This window comes from Kogia breviceps, chromosome 2 (assembly GCF_026419965.1).
Source record: "Kogia breviceps isolate mKogBre1 chromosome 2, mKogBre1 haplotype 1, whole genome shotgun sequence".
NCBI lineage: Eukaryota > Metazoa > Chordata > Mammalia > Artiodactyla > Physeteridae > Kogia > Kogia breviceps.
Window position 1 is genome coordinate 90292655 of NC_081311.1, and position 22603 is coordinate 90315257.

General features: G+C 50.0%; 1 protein-coding gene across 2 annotated transcripts in view; it reads right to left on the reverse strand.

Annotated features, from left to right (window-relative positions):
• MYO7B (myosin VIIB) overlaps nucleotides 1-22603 on the reverse strand; it is a 77989-nt gene that overhangs the window by 42440 nt on the left and 12946 nt on the right. For both annotated transcript variants that reach the window (XM_059052592.2, XM_059052591.2), the window contains exons 5-13: nucleotides 18756-18877; nucleotides 17463-17605; nucleotides 15473-15586; nucleotides 13433-13586; nucleotides 10917-10993; nucleotides 9743-9862; nucleotides 9301-9443; nucleotides 5089-5299; nucleotides 4330-4465 (exon numbers count right to left, since the gene is read on the reverse strand). In XM_059052592.2, the coding sequence (XP_058908575.1) occupies nucleotides 4330-4465; nucleotides 5089-5299; nucleotides 9301-9443; nucleotides 9743-9862; nucleotides 10917-10993; nucleotides 13433-13586; nucleotides 15473-15586; nucleotides 17463-17605; nucleotides 18756-18877 (1220 nt within the window). The remainder of the gene's footprint in view (nucleotides 1-4329; nucleotides 4466-5088; nucleotides 5300-9300; nucleotides 9444-9742; nucleotides 9863-10916; nucleotides 10994-13432; nucleotides 13587-15472; nucleotides 15587-17462; nucleotides 17606-18755; nucleotides 18878-22603) is intronic.

Genomic DNA, 22603 nt, shown 5'->3' on the forward strand with positions numbered 1-22603 from the left:
AAGACCTGGGCACTCCCACCTGGAGGCCCACCCTTCCCAGCTGGCCGGTCTGTGCAGGAGCGGCCACTTCAAAACGCCCCTGCGGAACCAGTGTGGGGACAGTAGCTGCCATGCTTTTCCTGGAAGCCCAAAACAGGGAAATGAAAGAAATTAAACACCATTTGGCTTCCTGGCTTCAAGGATGGGGTGGGGGTGACTTGCTGATTATGAGGTCCTGAGACCTATTTCCCTCTTCATCATAAGTTTAAACTGCACTGGTCTTGGAAATGAATGTGTGCCCATAGGCATTGTGTGCACATGCGTGTGAGCATATGTGTGTGCTTGGACAGAGTAGGTTTAAGAACAAAGCATGTCTGTCACTCACTAAGGAGACCCTGAGGGCCTGGGAACCCCAGGGCTCCTCTACCAGCCCTGCTTTGGGGCCTTGGAAGGACTTTCTAGGGCCGGGGGCCCTCCAGCCTAAGGACTGAGTCTCCAGAAATCAGGGAAGGCAATGTATGGGCTGAGCTGTTTGCCCCTCAAAATCCATATGTTGAAGCCCTAACTTCCAGTACCTCAGAATGTGACTATATGTGGAGAGAAGGGCCTTAAAAAGATAATTAAGATAAAACGAGGCTGTTAGAGTGGGCCCTAATCCAGTCTGACTGGTGTCGTATAAGAAGAGGAGATAAGGGACTTCCCTGGTGGCGCAGTGGTTAAGAATCCGCCTGCCAATGCAGGGGACATGGGTTCAAGCCCTGGTCTGGGAAGGTCTCAAATGTGGCAGAGCAACTAAGCCCCTGCACCACAACTACTGATCCTGTGCTCTAGAGCCCGCGAGCCGCAACTACTGAGCCTGGGTGCCACAACTACTGAAGACTGTGCACCTAGAGCCTGTGCTCCGCAACAAGAGAAGCCACCGCAATGAAAAGCCCGTGCACCGCAACAAAGAGTAGCCCCTGCTCACTGCAATTAGAGAAAGCCCGTGAGCAGCAACTTAGACCCAACACAGCCAAAAATAAAAATAAATAAATTTATTTTTAAAAAAAGAATAAGAAGAAGAGATTAGGACCCAGAGACAAAGATGCCAGAAGAGAGACATCAGAAGGAACTGGTCCTGCTGACATTTTTGTCTTGGACCCCTGGCCTCCAGAACTGTGAGAAAATACATTTCTGTACGTATTTGTGGAACTTTGCTATGGCAGTGCTGGCCAACGAACAGAGGCGTGGGTCTGGGGGTGAGCAGACAGTACCCCTCCCCTGCTGCCATGGGAGTGAGCGGACCACCTGAGACAGGGCACAGAATCGCAGGGAGAAGGCACTGGAAGAGGCTGCTTCTCGAAGCCAGGCTAGATGAGGACCTGGGGCCTGCTGAGGGATTCACCAGCAAGGGCCTGACCCTGACTTGTCCTCACGCTTTGAGTCACCCCACATTTTAGTGGGGTGCATTCTTAAATTCTTAGGAATTTGAGTAGTGTATGGTCTCTATTTTGTTCAGAATTTAAAAGTGATAACCGATGAAAGACTTTTCTTATTCCCTCTAATTCACATTTATAGGATATCAGAAGCTGATACAATATTGAAATACTAAGTGGCACTAAGGAACTACAAAAATACCATAGGACTTCCCTGGTGGTGCAGTGGATAAGAATCTACCTGCCAATGTTGGGGACACGGGTTCAAGACCTTGTCCGGGAAGATCCACATGCCATGTAGCAACTAAGCCCATGCGCCACAACTACAGAGCCTGCGCTCTAGAGGACGTGAGCCACAACTACTGAGCCCGCATGCCACAACTACTGAAGCCTGCACGCTAGAGCCCGTGCTCCGCAACAAGAGAAACCACTGCAATGAGAAGCCCACGCACCGCAATGAAGAGTAGCCCCCCGCTCGCCGCAACTAGAGAAAGCCTGCGTGCAGCAACAAAGACCTAACACAGCCACAAATAAATAAATTTATTTTTTTAAAAAAAGCAAACAAACAAAATACTATAAAGCTCATCTGTGTATCTCTGCCATTTAACAATTAATTTAACAAAACTATAACTGAATTGTATGCACACCAAAAAAAAAAAAAAAAACCAACCCCACACAACCTGGTGTGGGGTGCAGGGAGGCCGCATCAAGGCTGGAAGAAGGAAGCCTGGTTCTCCCGCTGCCAGCAGGTGCTGTGAGAGGAGGGGACTGGACCAGGAGCTGGGGCCATGCGGCTCTCACCAAGCTGGGAGTGGCGAGAGCCTAGGCGAGGCTCCAAGGCCACCTAAGCCCCTCTCCCAACGCTGTGCCAGGAGGCTGCTTTCTGGAGGTGGGGACGGGCAGACACTTGGTGGCACCCTGTGCCTCTCCAGGCTTACGCAAAGCTTCTCAGCCCCAGGTGTTCTCAGTGTCCGGGGAGGGTCAAGGCATCCCTGGGCTCAGTCCCTCAAAAGACAGAGTAAATGGGGCTCAAGTTGTCAGCACAGCAGGGCACCGAAAGAAAAACCAGCAGGCCCATCTTTAAAGAGCATGAATAAAATTTTGCACTCAGAGAGAAGCTACCTTAATCTTAGCATACATGAAAGTTTCAGGTCACTTCAAAAACTAAAACTTGGCCTTGAGTAGCCCATGGAGGTTGATGCACTCAGTGTCTTTGTATTCTGGGATTCTGGGGTCCCACTAACTCTGGTATGTCCCTTTCGGAAGAGCCCCAAAGCCAGGATCAGGTGGGAACTACGAAGGAGCAGCCTCATCTCCTCATTTTTCCAACAGAAATAATCCCCTGACCTCCTAACACTGCCCCTCCTCTATGTAAAAACATCAGCCCCCCCCTGCTGCCTTGTCCCTCCGCCTGAAAAGTGCTCGGAGCATCCCTGACTCCGAGGTTCCCTTTAAACAGATCAGAGCAGCTCCTCATTTCTCCATACGAGCCCCACAGTGACACTATGCCCGTCTGCCGCGTTTTCCTGACCACAGCTCTCTCTGGCCACCTTTCCCATTTTTCTAAGCACATCAGCAGGTTGACTACCCCAGGCCTTTATTTCTCCAATCAAAACCATGCCCGACCTTATCTCAGCATATACCCTTCCACTACCAAGAGAGTGAAAAGCTATCCCGCAGAATAGGAGAAAATATTTGCACCTTCTGTATCTGTTAAGGTACTTACAATAAAAAAGAAGACAATTAACATGTGCTCCTGGGGAGCTGGAGAAATTGGAACCTTCATATATTGCTGATGGGAATGTAAAATGGTGCAGCCACTTTGGAAAACGGTTTGGTGCTTACTCCAAAAGTTAAACAGGATTACCATATGACCCAGCAATTCCTCTCCTAGGTATATACTCCCAAGAAGTGAAAACATATGTCCACAAAAAAATCTGTACATGGGGAATTCCCTGGCAGCTCAGTGGTTAGGACTCTGTGCCTTCACTGTGGAGGGCCCGGGTTCGAGGATCCTGCAAGATGTGGGGCGTGGCCAAAAAATTTAAAAAAAAATTTTAATAAAGGAAAACTTAAAGTTTTGTACATGAGTGTTAATAGCAGCATTATTCATAATAGCCAAAAAGTGGAAACAACTGAAATATCCATTAATTGATGAAGGGATAAACGAAGTGTGGCATATTCGTACGGTGGACTATTGTAATTTTTTTTTTTTTTTTTTTTTTTTTGTGGTACGCGGGCCTCTCACTGTTGTGGCCTCTCCCGTTGCGGAGCACAGGCTCCGGACGCGCAGGCTCAGCAGCCATGGCTCACGGGCCCAGCCGCTCCGCAGCATGTGGGATCTTCCCGGACCGGGGCACGAACCCGCGTCCCCTGCATTGGCAGGCGGACTCTCAACCACTGCGCCACCAGGGAAGCCCGGAATATTGTAATTTAAAGAAACAAAGTACGGACTCTCGCTACAACGTGGAAGAGCCATGAAAACATTATGCCAAGTGAAAGAAGCCAGTCACAAAGGCCACATGGTGTACGATTTCGTTTATGTGAAATGTCCAAAACAGGCAAATCCATAGAGACAGCAATCAGTGGTTGCCTAGGGCTGGGGAGAAATGAGGAATGAACGCTAATGGGAGTTTCTTTTTGGGGTGATGGAAAAGTTTTAAAATTGTGGCAACAGCTGCATAATTCTGTGAGTATACTAAAAACCATTGAGCTGTAGACTTCAAATGGGTGAATTCTATGGTATGTGAATTATCTCTCAATAGAACTATTACCCACAAAACAAAACACAAACAAACATGCCCGGTCCATTCCATTCCCTCTGTCCCATTGCTGGTTCTGCAAAATGACCCCGTCCCCTAAGCTTTCTTTCCTTGGCCTCCCTGGAGTGCTCGGGATTTAGAAGGAAGGAGCTGTGGAGAGGAGATGCACTCACCTTCCGCCTGGTAGTACACCTCGCCGGCAAAGTGGGCGATGCCAAATCGGGCATCGTGGATGTTCTTGGGCTGCAGGAAGGCCTTGTTGTTCGCATGGACATTCTTCAGTTTTTGCAGCAAGGTGGTGTCTGTCCCCTGGAAGAATGGACACCCTATGGGCTGAGGTCCCAGAGTCTAGCCACTGGGAGGTCAGCTGGCACACCCCCAGGTCTCATGGGACAGAACAACTGGGTTCAGAATGACTGAGGGCCTTTCTACAGACAGCAAACAGATGCCCAGGTGGTGGCAGCTTGTTGCGGAGAGCGAGGACAGTGGCGGGAGGTAGAGACTGGGTCTGCCGAACCTCACCGCCAGCTCTCCTGCTCCACCCTTCCCTACAACTGCCCAGGGACCAGAGCTTCTCCCTTCTGTAGATCAGAGCTCTTACTGATGACATTTGAGAATCCATCTCCCCAAGGACAGGCAGAGTCCCCCAAAGTGAGAATGAAAGTGTTTCCTTGTCTTGAACCCTCTGCAGCCCTTGACTCACAAGGCTGAACAAGCCCCCTCTTGGGGTGTGTTCTTGAATCTAAATAATGCACGCTGGGGAGCGGGAGTGAGGGTAGAGTCAGGTGCCTCCCTGCAGGAGGCAGGCCTTGAAGGAGAGGAAGGCTGGAAGGCTGAGGCTTGTCTGCTAACTCCCGGCAGAGGTTCCAGCAGCCCTGGAGCTTCCCACGCGGGGGGTCTCCACCCGAGGGGCGGCGGGCCCAAGGGCGCACCTGTGGGAAGTGGCTCTCTTCATCCAGGAGGGAGATGATGCTCAAGGGCTTGAGGGCCAGCAGGTCCAGGGTGGGCAGGTTGTCATTGTAGTGGATGTAGTCCCAGGCGATGCACTCGGCGCGGTACTCCTCCTGCTCCGTGGTGAACACGTGCTGCACGAAGAGCTGCTGCAGGTGCTCGTTAGCCAGGTTGATGCAGAGCTGCTCGAAGCTGTGGGGACAGGGCCGTACCGGGCGGGGAAGGGTTGGCTCGATCTCCACTGCAGCCGGCCACTGGCACACAGCTGCATACCCCCAAACACATGCACACGCTGACACACAGCCTCCCTCTTCTTCTACCTCCACCTCCATCACCTCTTCCACCCCACAGCAAACAGACTCAGAGACACGAGGAGGCTGGTGTATCATCAAGCCCCTGCCTTTGGCTCCTCTCGGTGCCCTGCGGTCCTCTGCCAGGCCTGCCTATCCTGACACAGAGACAATCCCTGGAGGACCAAGAGTCCTGTAGTCACCCAAGCATCCATGGGCAAGCGGCCTTGGTATTAAGATGAGCTTCTGGCTGGGCTCCTTTGCATCAACCAGACATACTCCCTACCCCCAGCCCAACCCTCCCAACCTGTTCTTCCTCCTGGGTTCCCCACCTTGGGAAATGGGTCTGCCACTTACCGCCCCTAGCTCAGGTCAGAAACCAGCCCGTCAGGCCTGACACCCCTCTCTCCCTCCTCCCCAATTCCAATCAGTTGCCAAAGTCTGGTCCACGCTTCCTCCAACACAGACCTGTCCCCAATTCCAATCAGTTGCCAAAGTCTGGTCCACGCTTCCTCCAACACAGACCTGTTTACTTCTTTTCACCGCCACTGCTGCTATCTTAATCCAGACCACCCTTCTTCCTCACCTGGAGCACAGTACCAGCGTCCCCATGGCTCTCCCTGCCTCCAGCCTCACCCCCCACAATCTCTCTCCACAGCCACTAGAGGGAGCAGATCTGATCCCGCTCTCCCCCGGCTTCGCATGCTTGTGGACCTGGGCGCCCATTGTTTTTGGGATCCAGGCAGACAGTGACACAGTGGAAAGCCTGCCCGTCTCTGCCAGGGAGTGGCTGAGGGGCCCCCTGGACTTCTCACAGTGCTGGGAAGGCACCTTGCCCCTCCTTACCTCTGAGTCTTCTTCACACGTGTGAGCCCCCTCCCCTCCTTCCTCTGACCTGCTTGCTGTGCGCGCCCTCTGGGTCTCACTTAGGCATTTCTTCTTCAGGATGGGTTTTGCCCATTTATGCAAAGCCGCACGGTACCTGGGACTCTGGTTGTCCAAGGTCTGTTAACCCAAGAGAGCTAACGCACTGCCTGCAGAGTGTGGACTAAGAATGCTGCCTGCCGTATCAGTAAACAAAGGGTGTCACAGCCATGAGCCCTGAGGGAACTCAGGGTGGAGACAAGGGATGACCAGCATCTAGCAGTCATCAGACTGCAGCCACCCCCAACGGTGCAGATTGAGGAGACTCAGGATGAGAAAGCACAGGGTACTGGCCTCCGATAGCTGAGGTGCCTAGCAAAGGAATGATTTCAATGAGCCCTGACTCTTGCATCTTCCCATACATAGAAAAGCGCTAAATGCCTTAACTTGGGATGTCTGATTTTCTTTAACAATAACCTTTTGATGTTCCAACTACCTGCCCTTTGTTGCAAAACTCTTATATGCCTTTGGACTGCCCTCACCTCCTCGGAGGAGTTTTCTCAGAGTTATTTGAGATGCTGTCTCCTGGGCTTCAAGTCCTAAGAATGTCCACTGAATAAAACATGACTCTCAACTTTGAGGTTGTGCACTTTTTTTCAGTCGGCAAGAGCACTCGGTGAACCCTGGTTGGGCCAGTGACTGGGTGCTGCGAGTGACATGGCCCTGCTCCTTCACGTGGCTCCTGGACTGCAGCCCTGTCGTAAACCTGGCTCGTGGCTCCTTCACGGAGGGTCCTTGCGTAAATGGCCAGATGCCCCACAACCAACTACTCATCCACCTCCACAGGGTCCAAAAGTGTGCTTGGTCTGCTCAACGGCCCCTCTCAGGGCCATAAACCAATGATCAGAATCACTTTTTAGTTTACTTAGAGCTTGCATCGCATTGGGCTGAGTTCTTCCAGCCCTACCCCATCCCACCTGCCTGCAGAGAGCTGGTCCTGGGAGACTGTCACCCCCATGTGCTTGCATTCGGAATGGCTTGTATCTTGACAATCCTGGCCAAGTTGTTAGGGAAACCACTGACCGAAACGGCCCTCCCTGGCCAGGCCCGATAGTAACCACTTGCATGAGTTATATTAAACAGGAGGTCCTGGTAAGGAATGTGGAACTAACAAGCTACCACCACCCGGAAGAATTCAGGAAAGGTCAAAAGAGAGAGGAGACACCAGTCCATATGTCCTACCAACCTCCCAGAATCCTCCTCGCTGGAATCCATCTTGGCTGAGCGATGTGTGTGCCACCAGGAAGGACCCTGAGTCAGAGTGATTGGCAGAAACAACCCGGAAACTAATCCTATCACCATAAACCCTGTGAGCCACATGGCAGAGCAGTTCTCCCGGGTTCTCTTACCCTGCTGCTCTCCACCCAGGCACCTCTTCCCAATAAAGTCTCTTTCTTTGTCAGCACAGTGTCTCCTCGGACAATTCATTTATGAGTGTTAGACAAGGGCCCACTCTTGGGCCCTGGAAGCGGTCCCCCTTCCTGCAACAAAGGGACCTTCTCAGACTTCAGCTGGAGATAGGGCCTCATGCAGGGGCATGCCAAGGTCAGGACAGCCCCTTGGCTCCTCTGACAGTGCCCAGAGGCCTCCAGTTGGAACCGAAACCAAGCAGGACCCTGCGGGACCCTCCTGGGTACAAAAGCCCCTCTGTGTCCCCCGCTTCTTGTTTGTAGAGAAAGACTTTAGTCTCCTAGGCCATCCCTGAGTTCCAAAGAGCAGACTCAAGCAGTTACTAATTAGGGAAGTGAGGAAATGCAGACAAGAAACAATAATGCAGTGATAAAACAGAGTCCTAGTTCTTCCTCAAGGGGTATACATAACAATCTGATGCATCTCTTTGAGTTCTTCTACAGAAACTAAGACCCCTGCCCAGGTGGAGGATGGTGACTACACGCTGACCACAAGCACGTAGACCCCAGACTAGTTGGAACCAGAAGGTTGATGATTAAGCTACCTGAAACATCACCCCATTACCTCACCACCAACCAATCAGAAGAATGTCCACAAGCTGATCACGTACCCTGTGACCCTCACCCCTAAAGTTGCCTTTAAAAAACTTTCCCTGAAAGTCATCAAGGAGTTTGTGTTTTGAGCATGAGCTGCCCATTCTCCTTGCCTGACCTTGCAATAAACGCTGTGTTTTCCTTCACTATAGCCCAGTGTCAGTAGATTGGCTTTGCTGCACATTGGGTGAGCACACCTGAATTCAGTTGGGTAACAGAACCAACTCTAGGCTCCATCCAGCCCATCCCTTTAAATGAACCAGGCTCACCTGGGTAAGCTAGGTCACGCATGTAGGACGCTTCCTGCTTGCTTGTCCCCAGTCCTCATTTCCTTGTCCTCCGGCTCCCGGATAACGCCCCAGAGCAACACCTGTCCTCATCTGGCCCCACTGCCTGGCTCCCCTCACCACCCCTCTCTATCCCCACCCCCAGCCTTCATCACAGTCTTAGTTGGGAATTACTTTTCTGAACTGCCTCCTCCCTCCAGATCTTCAGCCTCCAGACTGGGACACTGGATCAGAAGTGTCCTGCCTCACCTTACCCCTGCCAAACTGAAGAGTCAGTGATGGGCCACAAACCCCATTACCTAGTATGACATCCCACCTAGATGCAGTTGCATCAGTGTTACTGATTTCCATTTTCACCCTAACCACATGTGATGATTTACTCTAGTTCATGAGGAGAGTGGATGGCTCAAGAGGGGTGATGAACGCTGAGGTGATTTTAACCTGACTCTCAGGGACGCTTTTAGTTATGTGGCCTTTTCTAGACATGTTGTGGATGCCAGGGGATGTGCACGGACCACCTCACTGAGGAAAGCCATAGTCTTGCTGAGGGACTCACCCTGGTGTCTGTGAGAGGAGGTGAGAGGTCCTGTTCCTAGCCCAGAGAGGGAGGAATGGCTACCCTCCAGCTGGCTCAGAGAAGAGCTAAGCTTATCTTCCATTTTCAAAAGCAGGTGCACTGATCTCCATACCTGTTTTTCTCGAAATTTTCAAAACCAAATATGTCCAGGAGGCCGATGGTCCTTCGCACATTTTTGGGGTCCTGGGCAGGTGGGGTGAAAATTGCGGCATTGATTTTCTTGAGAATCCACAGGAAGAGGTGCCCATAGATGCCCTGTGGAGACATGGGGTAGAGCCCACAGGCTTTGATGTACAAGAGGAAGGCTGCACCTTTCCAGTTCACCTGGAAAGGCTGCAGGTACACTGGATCTCATGGACCTACTCAGGGAGATCATCCCTACTTTAAGGTAAGAAACTACCCTGGAGAGACTAGGCAGCCCACGGTCACCAGGCAGGTGACGGCAGAGTTGGGGCTTGCCCAGCTATCTCTGCCCTTTCCTGCTGTCCACCCACAAGGCAAGGAGCCATGCTCAACAGATTGACACGCGTGCCCCTTTTCCCGCAGCTCTGCACCTTGACGAAGGCATCCCTCCGGTCTGCAGCCTGGGCGATGTTTAGGGGCCTGGTGACAAACTCCCCACGGATGATGATGGAGTGCTTGATCAGACAGTCTCGGAGTGCCTGGTCCTTCACCTGGAAGGCAGGCATCACAGCTGAATGAGCAGGGCCTGGCGCCAACACCTTGTCTCATGACCAAATACCCTATGCCCAAGGCCTGAGGGTAGGAGATGCCTGTGACTAGGGCCAGAGTCAGGATGTTGGGCAGGGCCCACTCCAGGGTCAGTCTGAGTACTGGGGTATCAGTGTTGGGGAAGGATGCACAAGCTGAGTGGGCCCCGAGCATGCTGGCTGCTGGTCTCCTGGTTCTGGGTTCATCACTGGGTGGACCCTGGGAAACAACGGGAAGGAAGGGCTCTGAGGCCCGGCCATTGACATCTGGATATGCCCCAACTAACGTCACTCCTGCCTGGAGGCTGAAGACCCAAGGGAGCAAGAGGAGTCTGGATGGAGTCCCTCCCACCATGCGGGGAAGACTGAACCAGCAAAAACAGAAGGTTTCTAAGAACCCTGAACAACATGAAGAACATTAGCAGCAAAACATGCCCACCTAATATGATTGCTTTTTTCCCCTCCCCTTCTGATTCTATTAATTTCCCACTGGACCTGCCAACGGGGTGTGATGTGGAGGACATTACAATGCCCCATTGCTCATCCTCCAAGTCAACGCTCTATTTGGTCTCCTTAATAACGTGTAGGGTGAATGGTCTGAGCACATTTCACCGGCCCAGAATAGCACAACTCATGGAGAAGCCCCGGGGACCAGGACACGGGGCAGGGACCTTTTGATGTAAGGACACAGATTGTGTGAGTGGGGAGACGCTGGGGTCTGGGTGGGGTGGAAAGTTGAGTAAAGGCCACAGAAGAGTAGAAGGGTCAGGGAGAAGGGAAGAAACACACGTTCAAGCCAAACTGATCATTTCCAGGACTTGGTTAATGGTTAGCTCCACGGCCCCACCCTGATTTCCACCCCCAGGGCCTGCAACGCTCCACCAGGGAGCTCAGGGGGTGAGCGGAGAGCCTGGGAGAGGGGTAGGAGGAAGGAACTAGAGCCTGGGAAGGGCTGTCAGCCCAGACCCCTGGGGCTCCTCACGAAAATGGAAGCTGGCGGACATAACAGCCCAGTCACCTCCAGTAACTTCATCACGGTGGGAAAGGCGGGCGTCTCCATCACGTCAGAGGAGTCCAGGTTCTCGAAGATCTTAGCTGCAGAGAGAAGCAATGACCTTGAGAGGCAAATTGGCCTGAAGTGATGGGACAGAGGCCTCAGAAAGGCAGCTCCAGATCTACACTTAGAGACGACCGTGCCCAGGAGGGAAGCACTGCCTCTCCCAGACCCCCTCTGAGAGCTGAGGCCTCCCTGGGGACCTATCAACACCTTAGCTGTAACTACTGTTAACAGGGTATGTCCCCCTCTGCTGAGATCAGGACCCTGACTCAAAGGGGAGTTTGAAGTTATTGGAGGGAGAAGGTGCTGGTGGGGCAGGTGGGGTCTGCTGAGGGAGAAAATCAGCCATCAGTCCCCTTCCATCCACTCTGCTGTCCACAGAAACCTAGGCATGTTCATTCGTTTGGTCAAACAAGCATGGAGCTGAGCAGAGGAGTGTCTGGAAGCCGGGCCCAGCTCTGTTGCACATCTCCTGACCCACCTCCTAGTTACAGTCCCTCCCCTTTGAGTCCCTCCACCTTAGGGCTGCTGAGCTGGGGGGAGGGAGGAATGCTGTTTCTGTATTTTTTTTTCTTTTACAAACTTAAAAACATTGTAAAATAAAGCATACAGTTTTTTTTAATGCATAAAATCCAAGGGCATGTTATAATGGATAATTATTAAGTCAACATTGTGTAACAACCACTGAAGCCAAAATCCAGAGCCTTGCTAACACCCAGAGCCTTCTACATCCTTTCCTGTTCAGACCAGTTCCTCCACAAGAAGCAGTATTCTCCTGACCTCCATGGAAACCAGTTCCCTATTTTCTCTTTATCTTTTTACTACCTACATATGAATCCCTAAACAGCATTTAATTTTACCTGTTTACCTGTGTGTCATCTAACTACCTGCATTCCTTTGTAGCATTTAATTTTACCTGTTTTTAAATTTTGCGTAAGTGTGATCTATAATTGTCTGTATTCTTTCACTTGGCTTCATTTCTTCAATATCACATTTGATTCTCTTCCATGTCCTGATGCCCCCTGCTTGTCAGCACCCATGTCTGGTTCATTATATGGTCACCTAGCTACAACTTGCCTGGAGTAGATTTCCTCGTATCCTGTGAGACAGTGGTTCAAGTTCATGTTTTCTATATGAATACCCGATCGGTCTACAACAGTTTATTGAAAAGTCCATCTTTTCTGCACTTCTCTATGAATTGGTGTCTTTCATTAGATCTAAACCCAGCCATAATCTCTTCAAATGTTGTGTATGCCCCATCCTTCTCTTTTCCTTTAGAACTCGAATTAAATGTATACTACATCTTCTCACTGTATCTTCTAGGTCTCCTACTCTCTCTTTTATATTTTCCATCTTTTTATCTCTCCATGCTGTACACATAGTTTCTCCTGACATTTCCTCCTTTTTCACATTATAAAACTGGCCGTTAGGGACTTCCCTTGTGGAGCATTGGTTAAGAATCCGCCTGCGAATGCAGGGGACACAGGTTCGAGCCCTGGCCTGGGAAGACCCCACATGCTGTGGAGCAACTAAGCCCGTGCGCCACAACTACTGAGCCCACGTGCCATAACTACTGAAGCCTGCGCGCCTAGAGCCTATGCTCTGCAACAAGAGAAGCCACCACAGTGAGAATCCCGCGCACCACAACGAAGACCCAATGCAGCCAAAAATAAATAAATAATTTAAAATATATATATTAAATATTAAAAAAACTGGCCGTTAAACTCATCCATTGAGTTCATTTTGTTTTTTTTTTTTAACTTTAGAATTTCTGAATTTTTTTACTTCACATTTAAAAAAAATCTGTAATGTCACTTTTTTAATAGTTTCCAGTTCCTTCTAAATTTGCAAGCTTGGTTTTTTCTTTTCTTGAACAAAGCAAGCATAGCTGCTTCGTGGTCTGTGCTCAGTAATTCCAATCTCTGAAATCTATGTGGCTCTGTTTCTATTGTTTATTATGTCTGCTGATTCTTGCTCATGGCATCTCATTTCCTTGTTCTTGTTTATTTTTGGAGGCATGCTGGATGTTGTGTTTGAAACTGTTTAAAGGAATAATTTGTGATCTAGGTTGATGCTATTTTCTTCCACAGAGGATTGTCAGCAACTCTGTCAGTCAGGCGCTTGGAGGCACTAACAAGCCAGGACACCTTAATCCCCAGGCCAATTGGATGCTTACAAACTGGTTTGTAAGTTCACGCACGGCTTTGCTTACTCTGGTTCACCCTTTGGGTTCCCAGCCAAAAGTGGGGGGTGATTGATCAGAGTCGTCACCTTTGGAGGGCCCTAAGCTTTGGCATCTTCCCCCTAACCACACAAGGCCTCCAAAATCATAGCTAAAATTTTCAATGTACTTTTCCAAGATGCTGTGACTTTGGTGGGTCCTTTGGGTGAGGACCCACAGGGACTTTTTCCCCCTCTGTCCCAGTCCCCCCATTCTTCCTCCCCAGGGGGTGTACTCTGGGCAGAAACAGCATTACCTATGAACTCCACGTTCCCCAGGTGGAGAATGGCGGCCAGCAGCTTGCTGAGGTTCCAGTTGTCGGAGTCAGAGAACATGAGGATCTTCATGGCTGAGCGGACGTGGGCATAGTCCTTGGCGTCACTGAGCCCCTCACAGGAGGTACAGTTCCCCTGCAAGATTGGGCCCATCAGGTTTCTGGGGCCACCCCACACCCTACCTCCTCCACTGTAGGGCCGGCAAGGCAGGGATGCATCAGAGATTCAGCCAAAGGGCCCTGGTAAGTGATACTGCACTGACTCCGGGTGGATCCCAAGGGGCCACCTGGAGGCCCAAGCTCAAAAACTACACAGAAGGGCTTCCCTGGTGGCACAGTGGTTAAGAGTTCACCTGCCAATGCAGGCGGACACGGGTTCGTGCCCTGGTCGGGGAAGATCCCACCTGCCGCAGAGCAGCTAAGCCCATGTGCCACAACTACTGAGCCCATGTGCCAAAACTACTGAAGCCTGTGCGCCTAGAGCCCGTGCTCTACTACAAGAGAAGCCTGCGCACCGCAATGAAGAGTAGCCCCCGCTCGCTGCAGCTAGAGAACGCATGCACACAGCAACAAAGACCCAAATCAGCCAAAAATAAATAAATACATAAATATTTTTTTAAAAGTAAAAGAAAATACACAGAGGCGGAACAGTGGTGACACAGACACAGTGTGCTATGGTAGCTTGACAGCTGTGCGGCCAAGGCCAAGTCATTCAGCTTCTCTGAGCCTCTATTTGTCAGCCATCCATGGTAACACCTGCCTCACCCTCTGGTGCGGGGGGGGGAACATCACGGGTTCATTCCTTTAACAAACACTTTCCAAGGCTCACTGTGTGCCAGCCCCTGGGCTATTTGTTGGGAATTCAGAAATGGAGAGACCAGGCGCTGCCCTGGGTGCTGTTGCATCCAGGAAGGGAGGCACAAAGTGAATGGCGGGGTCATAGGCTGTTACAGGCGCTGAGACCAAAGGGGGCTGGGCCGGCCTCCTGGGAGCTGTAGAGAGGCTTCTTGGAGGAAGCATCTGAGCGGTCCCACAGGCTGAGCTTCACAGCAGCACAGGGGAGAAATGGCCAGAACTGGGCAGTGAAGTGGGAGGCACGGGTGGAAGCTGCAAGGAGCCTGGCGTCGCCGTTGAGGGGGAGACGTTGGTGGATGGTGGGATCTGGAGGGACTTGGAAACCTTGCCAAGGAGCCACAAGGAGCCCCTGAAGAGCTGTAATGAGTGAGAGACGTGGTCTGTCAGACTTGCTCTGTGGGGGGTCTGGGCTGGATGATAGATTGGGGTCAAGTCTGGAGGCGGGGGGGACCCAGGAGGAAGCTAGCACCATGGTCTAGGCAAGAGAGATGAAGGTCTCCAGGCAGAAACCCAGGAGAGAGGGCTTAGGCAGAACACAGGGTTAAGACATGGGTTTCATTCATTCCCTCAGCAGCAAGGTGAGCCTGATGGCTGCTTGTGCTACACCGTTCGTGCATGGGGACGCTGCGAGCAAGGCCCCTGCTCTCCTGGAGCTCAAGTTCTAGAGGCAGCTACGAGGATGGTGAGTGGAATGAAAAGAGGGTTTCAGAGCCTTCTGTCCATAGGGACCAAAGGAAGATGAGGCTTGTGGGGCGGGACCACGGGTTCAGCAGGAAACAAGGAAGCACACGGACAAGGGTAAGCCTCTGATGGCCGTCAAGTGGATGCCAAACACAGGAAGGGTGGAGTGGAGAATGGAAAAGGGCAGTCCTCAGTCCCTGTCCAGGGGCCCGACCACAGTTTGGGCTTTTATGAGGCGGGCCCTTCTTCCTTCTTCCTCATTGTTATTGAGAGGCAGGGTGGGAGAGGCGGGAAGGGGTAGGAAGGGGAGGGGGCAAGGGGAAGGGAGAGGCTGGGAGGGAAAGGAAGATTGAACAGAAACCTACACGAGGTCTCCTCCTCTTCCCAGCGCCCCAGGCCACGGGGTGGGGGGTGGGGCGCGGAGCACTGAGGCGTAGGGAGGAAGCAGGACCGGAAGGGGCGGGGGTGGGGCAGCGCCGGCCTCACCATGGTCAGGTAGTGGTACTCAGAGGGTGTGCCCAGGTACAGCAGGCTCTTCTCCTCTGCGCTCATCCCCATGAGCATGCAGTAGAAGATGTGGTAGTTCCGTTCCTCCGGGGCCTAGTGGGGAGGGAGTTCCAGGGAGCTTGTAAGCATCTCCCCTGAGGCTGCGGGGCCTCAGGACTGTCTCCTGCCCCCAACCCTGTCCCAGCTTCCTTCTTCCTCAGCAGGTAGGGCTCCGGCATTGACCTGAGGGATGGCCATGCCTGGTCGCTGTCCTCCTCCAAGGCCAGCTCATCTTGACTGTTCTGCGCGGAAAGGCCACCTTGTCACAGGTGAGGCAGAGTGTCCAGATTCAGACCTGGGCCCTCTGACTCAGAACCCTGGACTCTTTACAGTCTACGGTGAAGCCTTCTTATTCACCTTGTGACCCCCAGGACCTGACATCCACAGGTTTACCTAGCCGGGCCTCTGCATTTTTAAACATTATTTTTAAACTTTATTTCACATCCCCGTTGTGAAATTCAAACAATTCCAAGTATAGAGTGTTAAAGGGTGAGCTTCTTTCTGCCCCAACTTGCCACTCCTCAAATGACCTCCTCTTCCTCCTCAAAACAGTTTAATGGTCTGTGTTCCTTTCTAGACATCACTAATGTATTTACTTAGAGCATATCTATAAAAAGTTTTTTTTTATTTTTTAGGCAAGAACATACTTATTGTTCTTCAGCTTCCTCTTTTTTTCATCTAAACAGGTCTCTTAGCCGTCTGTCTACACTGACACAGACACACCTCCTCATCCTTTTAACTTGCCCAGCATTCCACAGTATAGATATGCTAAAATTTTTAAATCTTATCATGGACAGGACTTGTCTCTGATCTGCTTTAGAAGTCTTGTCCATTCTGGGGTACCTCTTTGAGGAACAAATTCTCTGAATTCACCAACCACCGTGCGAAGAATTATAAGCTTCTGGAAAGGGCAAACTTTGGAGTCGGAGAGACTACCTTCTACTAGTTCTGTGACCCTGGATAAGTTACTTAACTTACCTGGACTCAGTTTCTGCATCTATACAATGGGGAGAAAGAGACCCGTCTTTCATGGTTGTTGTGAAGGTCTAATGAAATAATGCAGGGGAAACACCAGGCACCAGGTGGGGGTCACTAAAGGTGAGCTTCCTTCTTCAGCTTGCCCAGGTGTCTGTCTGTCCTAACACACAGCGCCAGTCCATTTGGTGGCATGTCCCCAATCTGAAACATCGTGTGTGTGTGTGTGGTACATGTGTGCTCATGCACACATGTGTTAGGGGTTATACCATCATATGAGAGAGCACCCTACCCCCAACAAAGTCGTGTTAACTCAGCTGATGTGGCTGCCATACTTTGGGTTCCTTGTTACCCAGGACTGTCTACTTGATTTGTGGGGCGCAGTGCAAAATGAAAGCATGGGGCTTCTTGCTAAAGAGTTATTAAGAATTTCAAGATGGCAACAACAGAGCATCAAACCGAGACCAGGCCCCTGTGAGTACAAGGCCCTGTGTTGACGACACAGACCACATGCCACCTCATTTCCTGCAGGTGGTCTTTTGGACAGTGTCATCTAGGTCCTCCTGCCAGGGGCCCCAACACACCTGAAGATACATCCACCCCCAGACGGGGACTGGCCTGGCCTCAGAATTAATTCTAGTAGAGGTGAAGAGTAGTAAGCACCAAAGAATGAAGACAACTATATAGATGGAAAATTCAAAAGAGAAAATCCTTGAATAAATCATTTCCTTGAATATTGGGGAAGGACCATCATTATCCAGTTCTAAGGGTCCTTGGCCCATCTCGGACCAGGGTTCAATGACAGCAAGCTAAGGCCTATGGGGGTCTGGGGCAGAGGAAAGGAGGGGAGAGAGTGATGGAAAGAACCCCTCTTGGAAGCCTCCCCAATCCCCTGACTCCCATCCTGGGTGGGGGGAGGTTCCCCCAGGACCAGTGCAGCAGGCGGAGGCCTTACCTGCCGGCAGACCCGGGATTTCTCCAGGAGAAATTGCTCGATGCACGCCCCCTCAATCACCCCACTGGGGTTGAAGTAGATGTCGATGTACTTCCCAAAGCGGCTTGAGTTGTCGTTTCGGATCGTCTTGGCATTTCCGAAGGCTGAGGGCCGACGATGATGCCCATGATGGGAACAGAGAAGAGAAAATTTACTTTTACTGGGGTCCTCTGGGAAGGCTTCTCAGAGGAGGTGGCCAAGCCCAGACTCGAAGGATGGGTAGGATTACAGTGGACAGTGGTGGCAGTCAAGGGTTTGCTAAGAGGAAGGCAAAGTGCAGCTAAAGGTTCGGAGGTCAGAAAGCATGGGGTGTGCTTCCAGGGAGGGAAATTCATCTGGACCATAGGATACAGGAGGAAAGCAGTGGAAGATGGATGGAACCATTAGCAGGAGGAGCCAAGTAGCACAGAGCCTTGAATGCCAAGCTAAGAAGTTTGGAATTAGTCCCACAGGTGACGGGGGAAGCAGGAAACCTTCTGAGGGAATGTGGAGACAGATTTACATTTTAGAAAGATTGCTCAGGCTGTAGGGTGGAGGCTGGGTTAGAGAGGGCAAGCTCGCAGAGAGAGTGGCAAGAGCTGGCACGGGTCAGGGCGCAGATAAGGAGTTTAGACCAGATGGCATTTGGGCTGCAGCACGATCCAAAGTGCATTCCATAGAGCCGTTTCTGCAAGGTTTTTATGATGTGACTGCATTAAGAAAGATCCTTTGCACACACATCCTCACCTGCACACATAATTGAAAAAAATAGAGGATCTGGCTACTCTTATTAGCAGAATGTGCTTGGGATCCTTCCATGTATCAATAATTCATTCCCAGCATTTCCCAAATTGATTTCATCTTGGAACCCTTTTTAATTTTTTTTTTTAGTTTTTGGCTGCATTGCGCGACATGTGGGATCTTAGTTCCCTGACCAGGGATCGAACCCGCATCCCCTGCAGTACGAGCGCAGAGTCCTAACCACTGGACCGCCAGGGAAGTCCCTTGGAGCCCTTTTTAAAAGGAATACTTGTTAAGGTTCCATGGAAATCACACCTGTGAAAGCTCACCAGATCATCGGTCTTTCTTCTCTGTGCTTCCCAGAAGCCCTCATGCTACCATCCACCCCGTCCTTGCCTTTCGTGTCCTGAGGAATCCTGAGGAATCGCTGAAAGAGTATGGCTTATCCTGCCTTTCCCCACAGGCTCCCGCTGGCAGGAAAGTGCCAGCCCATAGGTCCTGGAAAGGAGGCTGGTCCCGTGGGTGACTGCATACCTTCCAGGATGGGGTTGGCCTCCAGGACCTGCTGCTCAATCCACGAATGCTGCCTGCTGATGGTGGCCAGGAACTGCAGGATGAGCTTGCTGGTCTCTGTTTTCCCTGCTCCAGACTCGCCACTGCAAAGAGGGCATGCAGGAACGTCAGTCAATAGAACAACTATTTTTCAAAACCTCTCAACTCTCCTGCAAACCCATCACAGGCCCGCTTTCTGGGCCCGTCTGAACAAAGATGCTCTCTCCCTGTGCAGAAGTCGCACTGCGTTCTTCCTGACGTCCCCTGCCTACTTTGTGTTAGTTTATTAGTGTGTTCATCTTTCCTGCTCGACTATGCAGGTATGGTTGTATGTGGTTCATTCCAGGGTCACTGGCACAGTGTTCAGTAACTGCATGAATGAATAAGACCAGGTGATGCAATGCCCTGATATAACGTCCTCTCTGTGAGCAGTGCGGTCATGCTGGCCAGAGGGGGAACTGCAACAGCCTTTCGGGAAAGCAGTCTGGCATAGGCATCAAAAAACCCTTCAGAATTATTCCGCCATTCGTCTAAGGAAAGACTCCTAAAATCAGAAAAAGCCTTCTCCACAAAGCTTCCTGCTCATTAAAGTGTTATTTATTTATCATTGCAATTGTGGAACATGGGAAGCAACAAAAATGGGGGAAGTTAGTTATGGTCCATCCAGTCAGAGAACATTGTGCAGCCACTTAATCCAGGTCTGCACAGAGCCTGCAGTCACATGAGCAATGCTTACTAGTTAAGTGAAGTGGTAAATGTAGGTAGTATTCAGTAAAATTTTAACCAAGTGTGTAGAGGAAGCTTTTTCTTCCAAAAATGTCTAGCAATATTTTTGCTGAGAATATTCTTCTGAAATTTTCTAATATTTTCCTAGTGAATATATATTAATTTCATAATGGTAAAATATGAAAACCAGTTTTTTTCATATTTTAGGGCAGTGCAGTGGCCAAGATGGTGCTATAGAAAGACCTTGAGGCCCCTGAGCTTGCCTCCTGCCACGATCCCCCCCAAATTACAACTATTTATTTGTTTAAAAGATTTATTCATTATTTATTTATTTATTTATTTAATTTTTGGCTGTGTCGGGTCTTAGCTGCGGCACACAGGATCTTCATTGAGGCATGCGGGATCTTTCTTTGTGGCTTGCAGTCTTCTTTCTAGTTGTGGTGGGCAGATTTTCTCTCTCTAGTTGTGGTGCTTGAGCTCCAGGGAGTGTGGGCTCTGTAGTTAGTGGCACGCAGGCTCTCTAGTTGAGGCACATGAGCTCAGTAGTTGTGGTGTGCGGGCTTAGTTGCTCCGCGGCATGTGGGATCTTAGTTCCCTGACCAGGGATCGAACCCACGTCCCTTGCATTGTAAGGCGGATTCTTTACCACTGGACCACCAGGGAAGTCCCCCCAAATTACAACTATTTACAGAGAAATTATTGATGACAAAAACTGGAAGACTAGAGGAAAAGAAATTCCTTTAACTAAATACATAAAGAAGGAATCACAGCACAGGGAACTCGACTCAATATTCTATGATAACCTACATGAGAAAAGAATCTGAAAAAGAATGAATATACGTGTATGTATAACTGAATCACTTTGCTGTACACCTGAAACTAACACAACATTGTAAATCAACTCTACTCTAATAAAATTAAAAAGACAAAAACCCCAAAACAACAACAACAACAAAACAAAACAAACAAAAAATATTTGCTTAATTGTCTCGGGACTAAATGGCATTATGTTTAAAGAATAAAATACATTTAGTTCACAGTTAAATTATATCAACTCAAAAACAAATAAACAGGAAAACAACTAAACCACCAACAACAAAGAAGGAACCACAATGAGATGGTAGGAGGGGCAGAGATGCAGTAAAGTCAAGACCCATACCCCCGGGTAGGTGACCCACAAGTGGAAGAATAATTACAATTATAGAGGTTCTCTCCAAGGATCGAGGGGTCTGAGCCCTGCACTGGGCTCCTGAACCAGGAAGACAAACCCTCACAATGTTTGCCTTTGAAGGCTCGTGGGACCTACTTTAAGAAGAGCCAGAGAGCTGTGGGAGATTGAGACTCCACTCCTAAAGGGTGCACACAAAACCTCACACTGCTTGCCTGGGGCAGAAGCAGTGATTTGAAAGGAGGCTGGGTCAGACCTGCTGATCTTGGAGAGTCTCCTGAAGGCAAGGGGCAACTGCAGCTCCCCCTGGGGACACGGACACTGGTGGCAGCCATTTGGGGAGCTTGTTGACCAAGTGGACACTGGGGCTGGTGGGTGCCATTGTGGAATCCTCCCTCTAGCTCATTAGTGCCAAGACCTCAACAGCCTGTTGCTGCCAGTGCTGGGACATCTCAGGCCAAGCAACTGCTAGGTGGGGACACAGCCCCACCTGCCAGCAGGAGGCCGCCTTAAGACCCACCAGACAGCTGCCGTAGGACCTGGCTCTGTCCACCAGAGGACCTGGAACCCAGCCTCACGCACCAGTGAGCCGACACTAGCCTCAGGAACCCCTGGGACCAGCCCACACCCACCAACAGGCCAACACCAACCTTGCAAATCCCCGGGCCCTGCCTACCAGCAGGTTGACGCCAGCTCTGAGACACCTTGGGAACCCAGTTCTGTCCACAGTGAGCCAGCAATAGCCCCAGGACACCCTGAGATCCAGCCCCACTCACCAACAGGCCAAAGCCAGGTTTGGGACATCCCAGACCCTGCAGCTAGCCATGTCAGGAACTGGCCCCACCCATCAGCTAGATACACTAGAAGGAACAGCAGTAGATCAGATGATACAGAGCCATGGATCAGCAAGCTGGAAGACAGAGTAGTGGAAATCACTGATGCTCAACAGGAAAAAGAATGAAAAGAAATGAGGGCAGTTTAATCTGGGACAACATCAAGCATATTAACGTTCACATTACAAGGGTCCCAGAAGGAGAAGAGAGAGAGAAAGGGGCAGAGAACATATTTGAAGGCATAATAGCTGAACATTTCCCTAATCTGGGAAAGGAAACAGACATCCAGGTCCAAGAAGCACTGAGAGACCCAAGCAGGATCAACCAGTGAGGACCACACCAAGACACATTGTAATTAAAATGATAATGGGATGAGAAAATAATAAAAGTAGCAAGGGAAAAGCAACAAGTGACATACAAGGGAACTCCTATAAGGCTATCAGCTGACTTTTCAGCGAAACTCTTCAGGCCAGAGGGAGTGGCACAATATATATGAAGTGATGAAAGGGGAAACATACAACCAAAAATACTCTACCCAGCAAGGCTCTCATTCAGATTTGATGGCGAGATCAAAAGTTTTACAGACAAGCAAAAGCTTAAGGAATTCTGCACCACCAAACCAGCTTTACAACAAATGTTAAAGGGAGTTCTCTAAGCAAAAAAGAAAAGGCCACTACTAGAAACATGAAAATTATGACAGGAAAAAAGCTCACAGGTAAAGGTAAATATACAGTAAAGGTAGTAAGTCAACCACATACAAAGCTAGTAGGAGGGTTAAAAGACAAAAGGAGTTAAATCCACAATAAGCAGTCAAGGGATATACAAAACAAAAGGATATTAAATATGACGTGGAAAATAGTAAATGAGTGTGGGGGGTAAAAATGCAGTGTTGTTAAAATATGTTTTAGCTTATGAGATCAGCAACTTAAAATAATCATGTACATATATGTATGTATATATGTATGATTATGTATTATATATCATGTATATGTATGATTATATACATGATTATATGTATGATGTATGACATACATATTTACATAGCAATATATAAACCTCACAGAAACCACAAACCAAAAATCTATAATAGATACACACAGAGA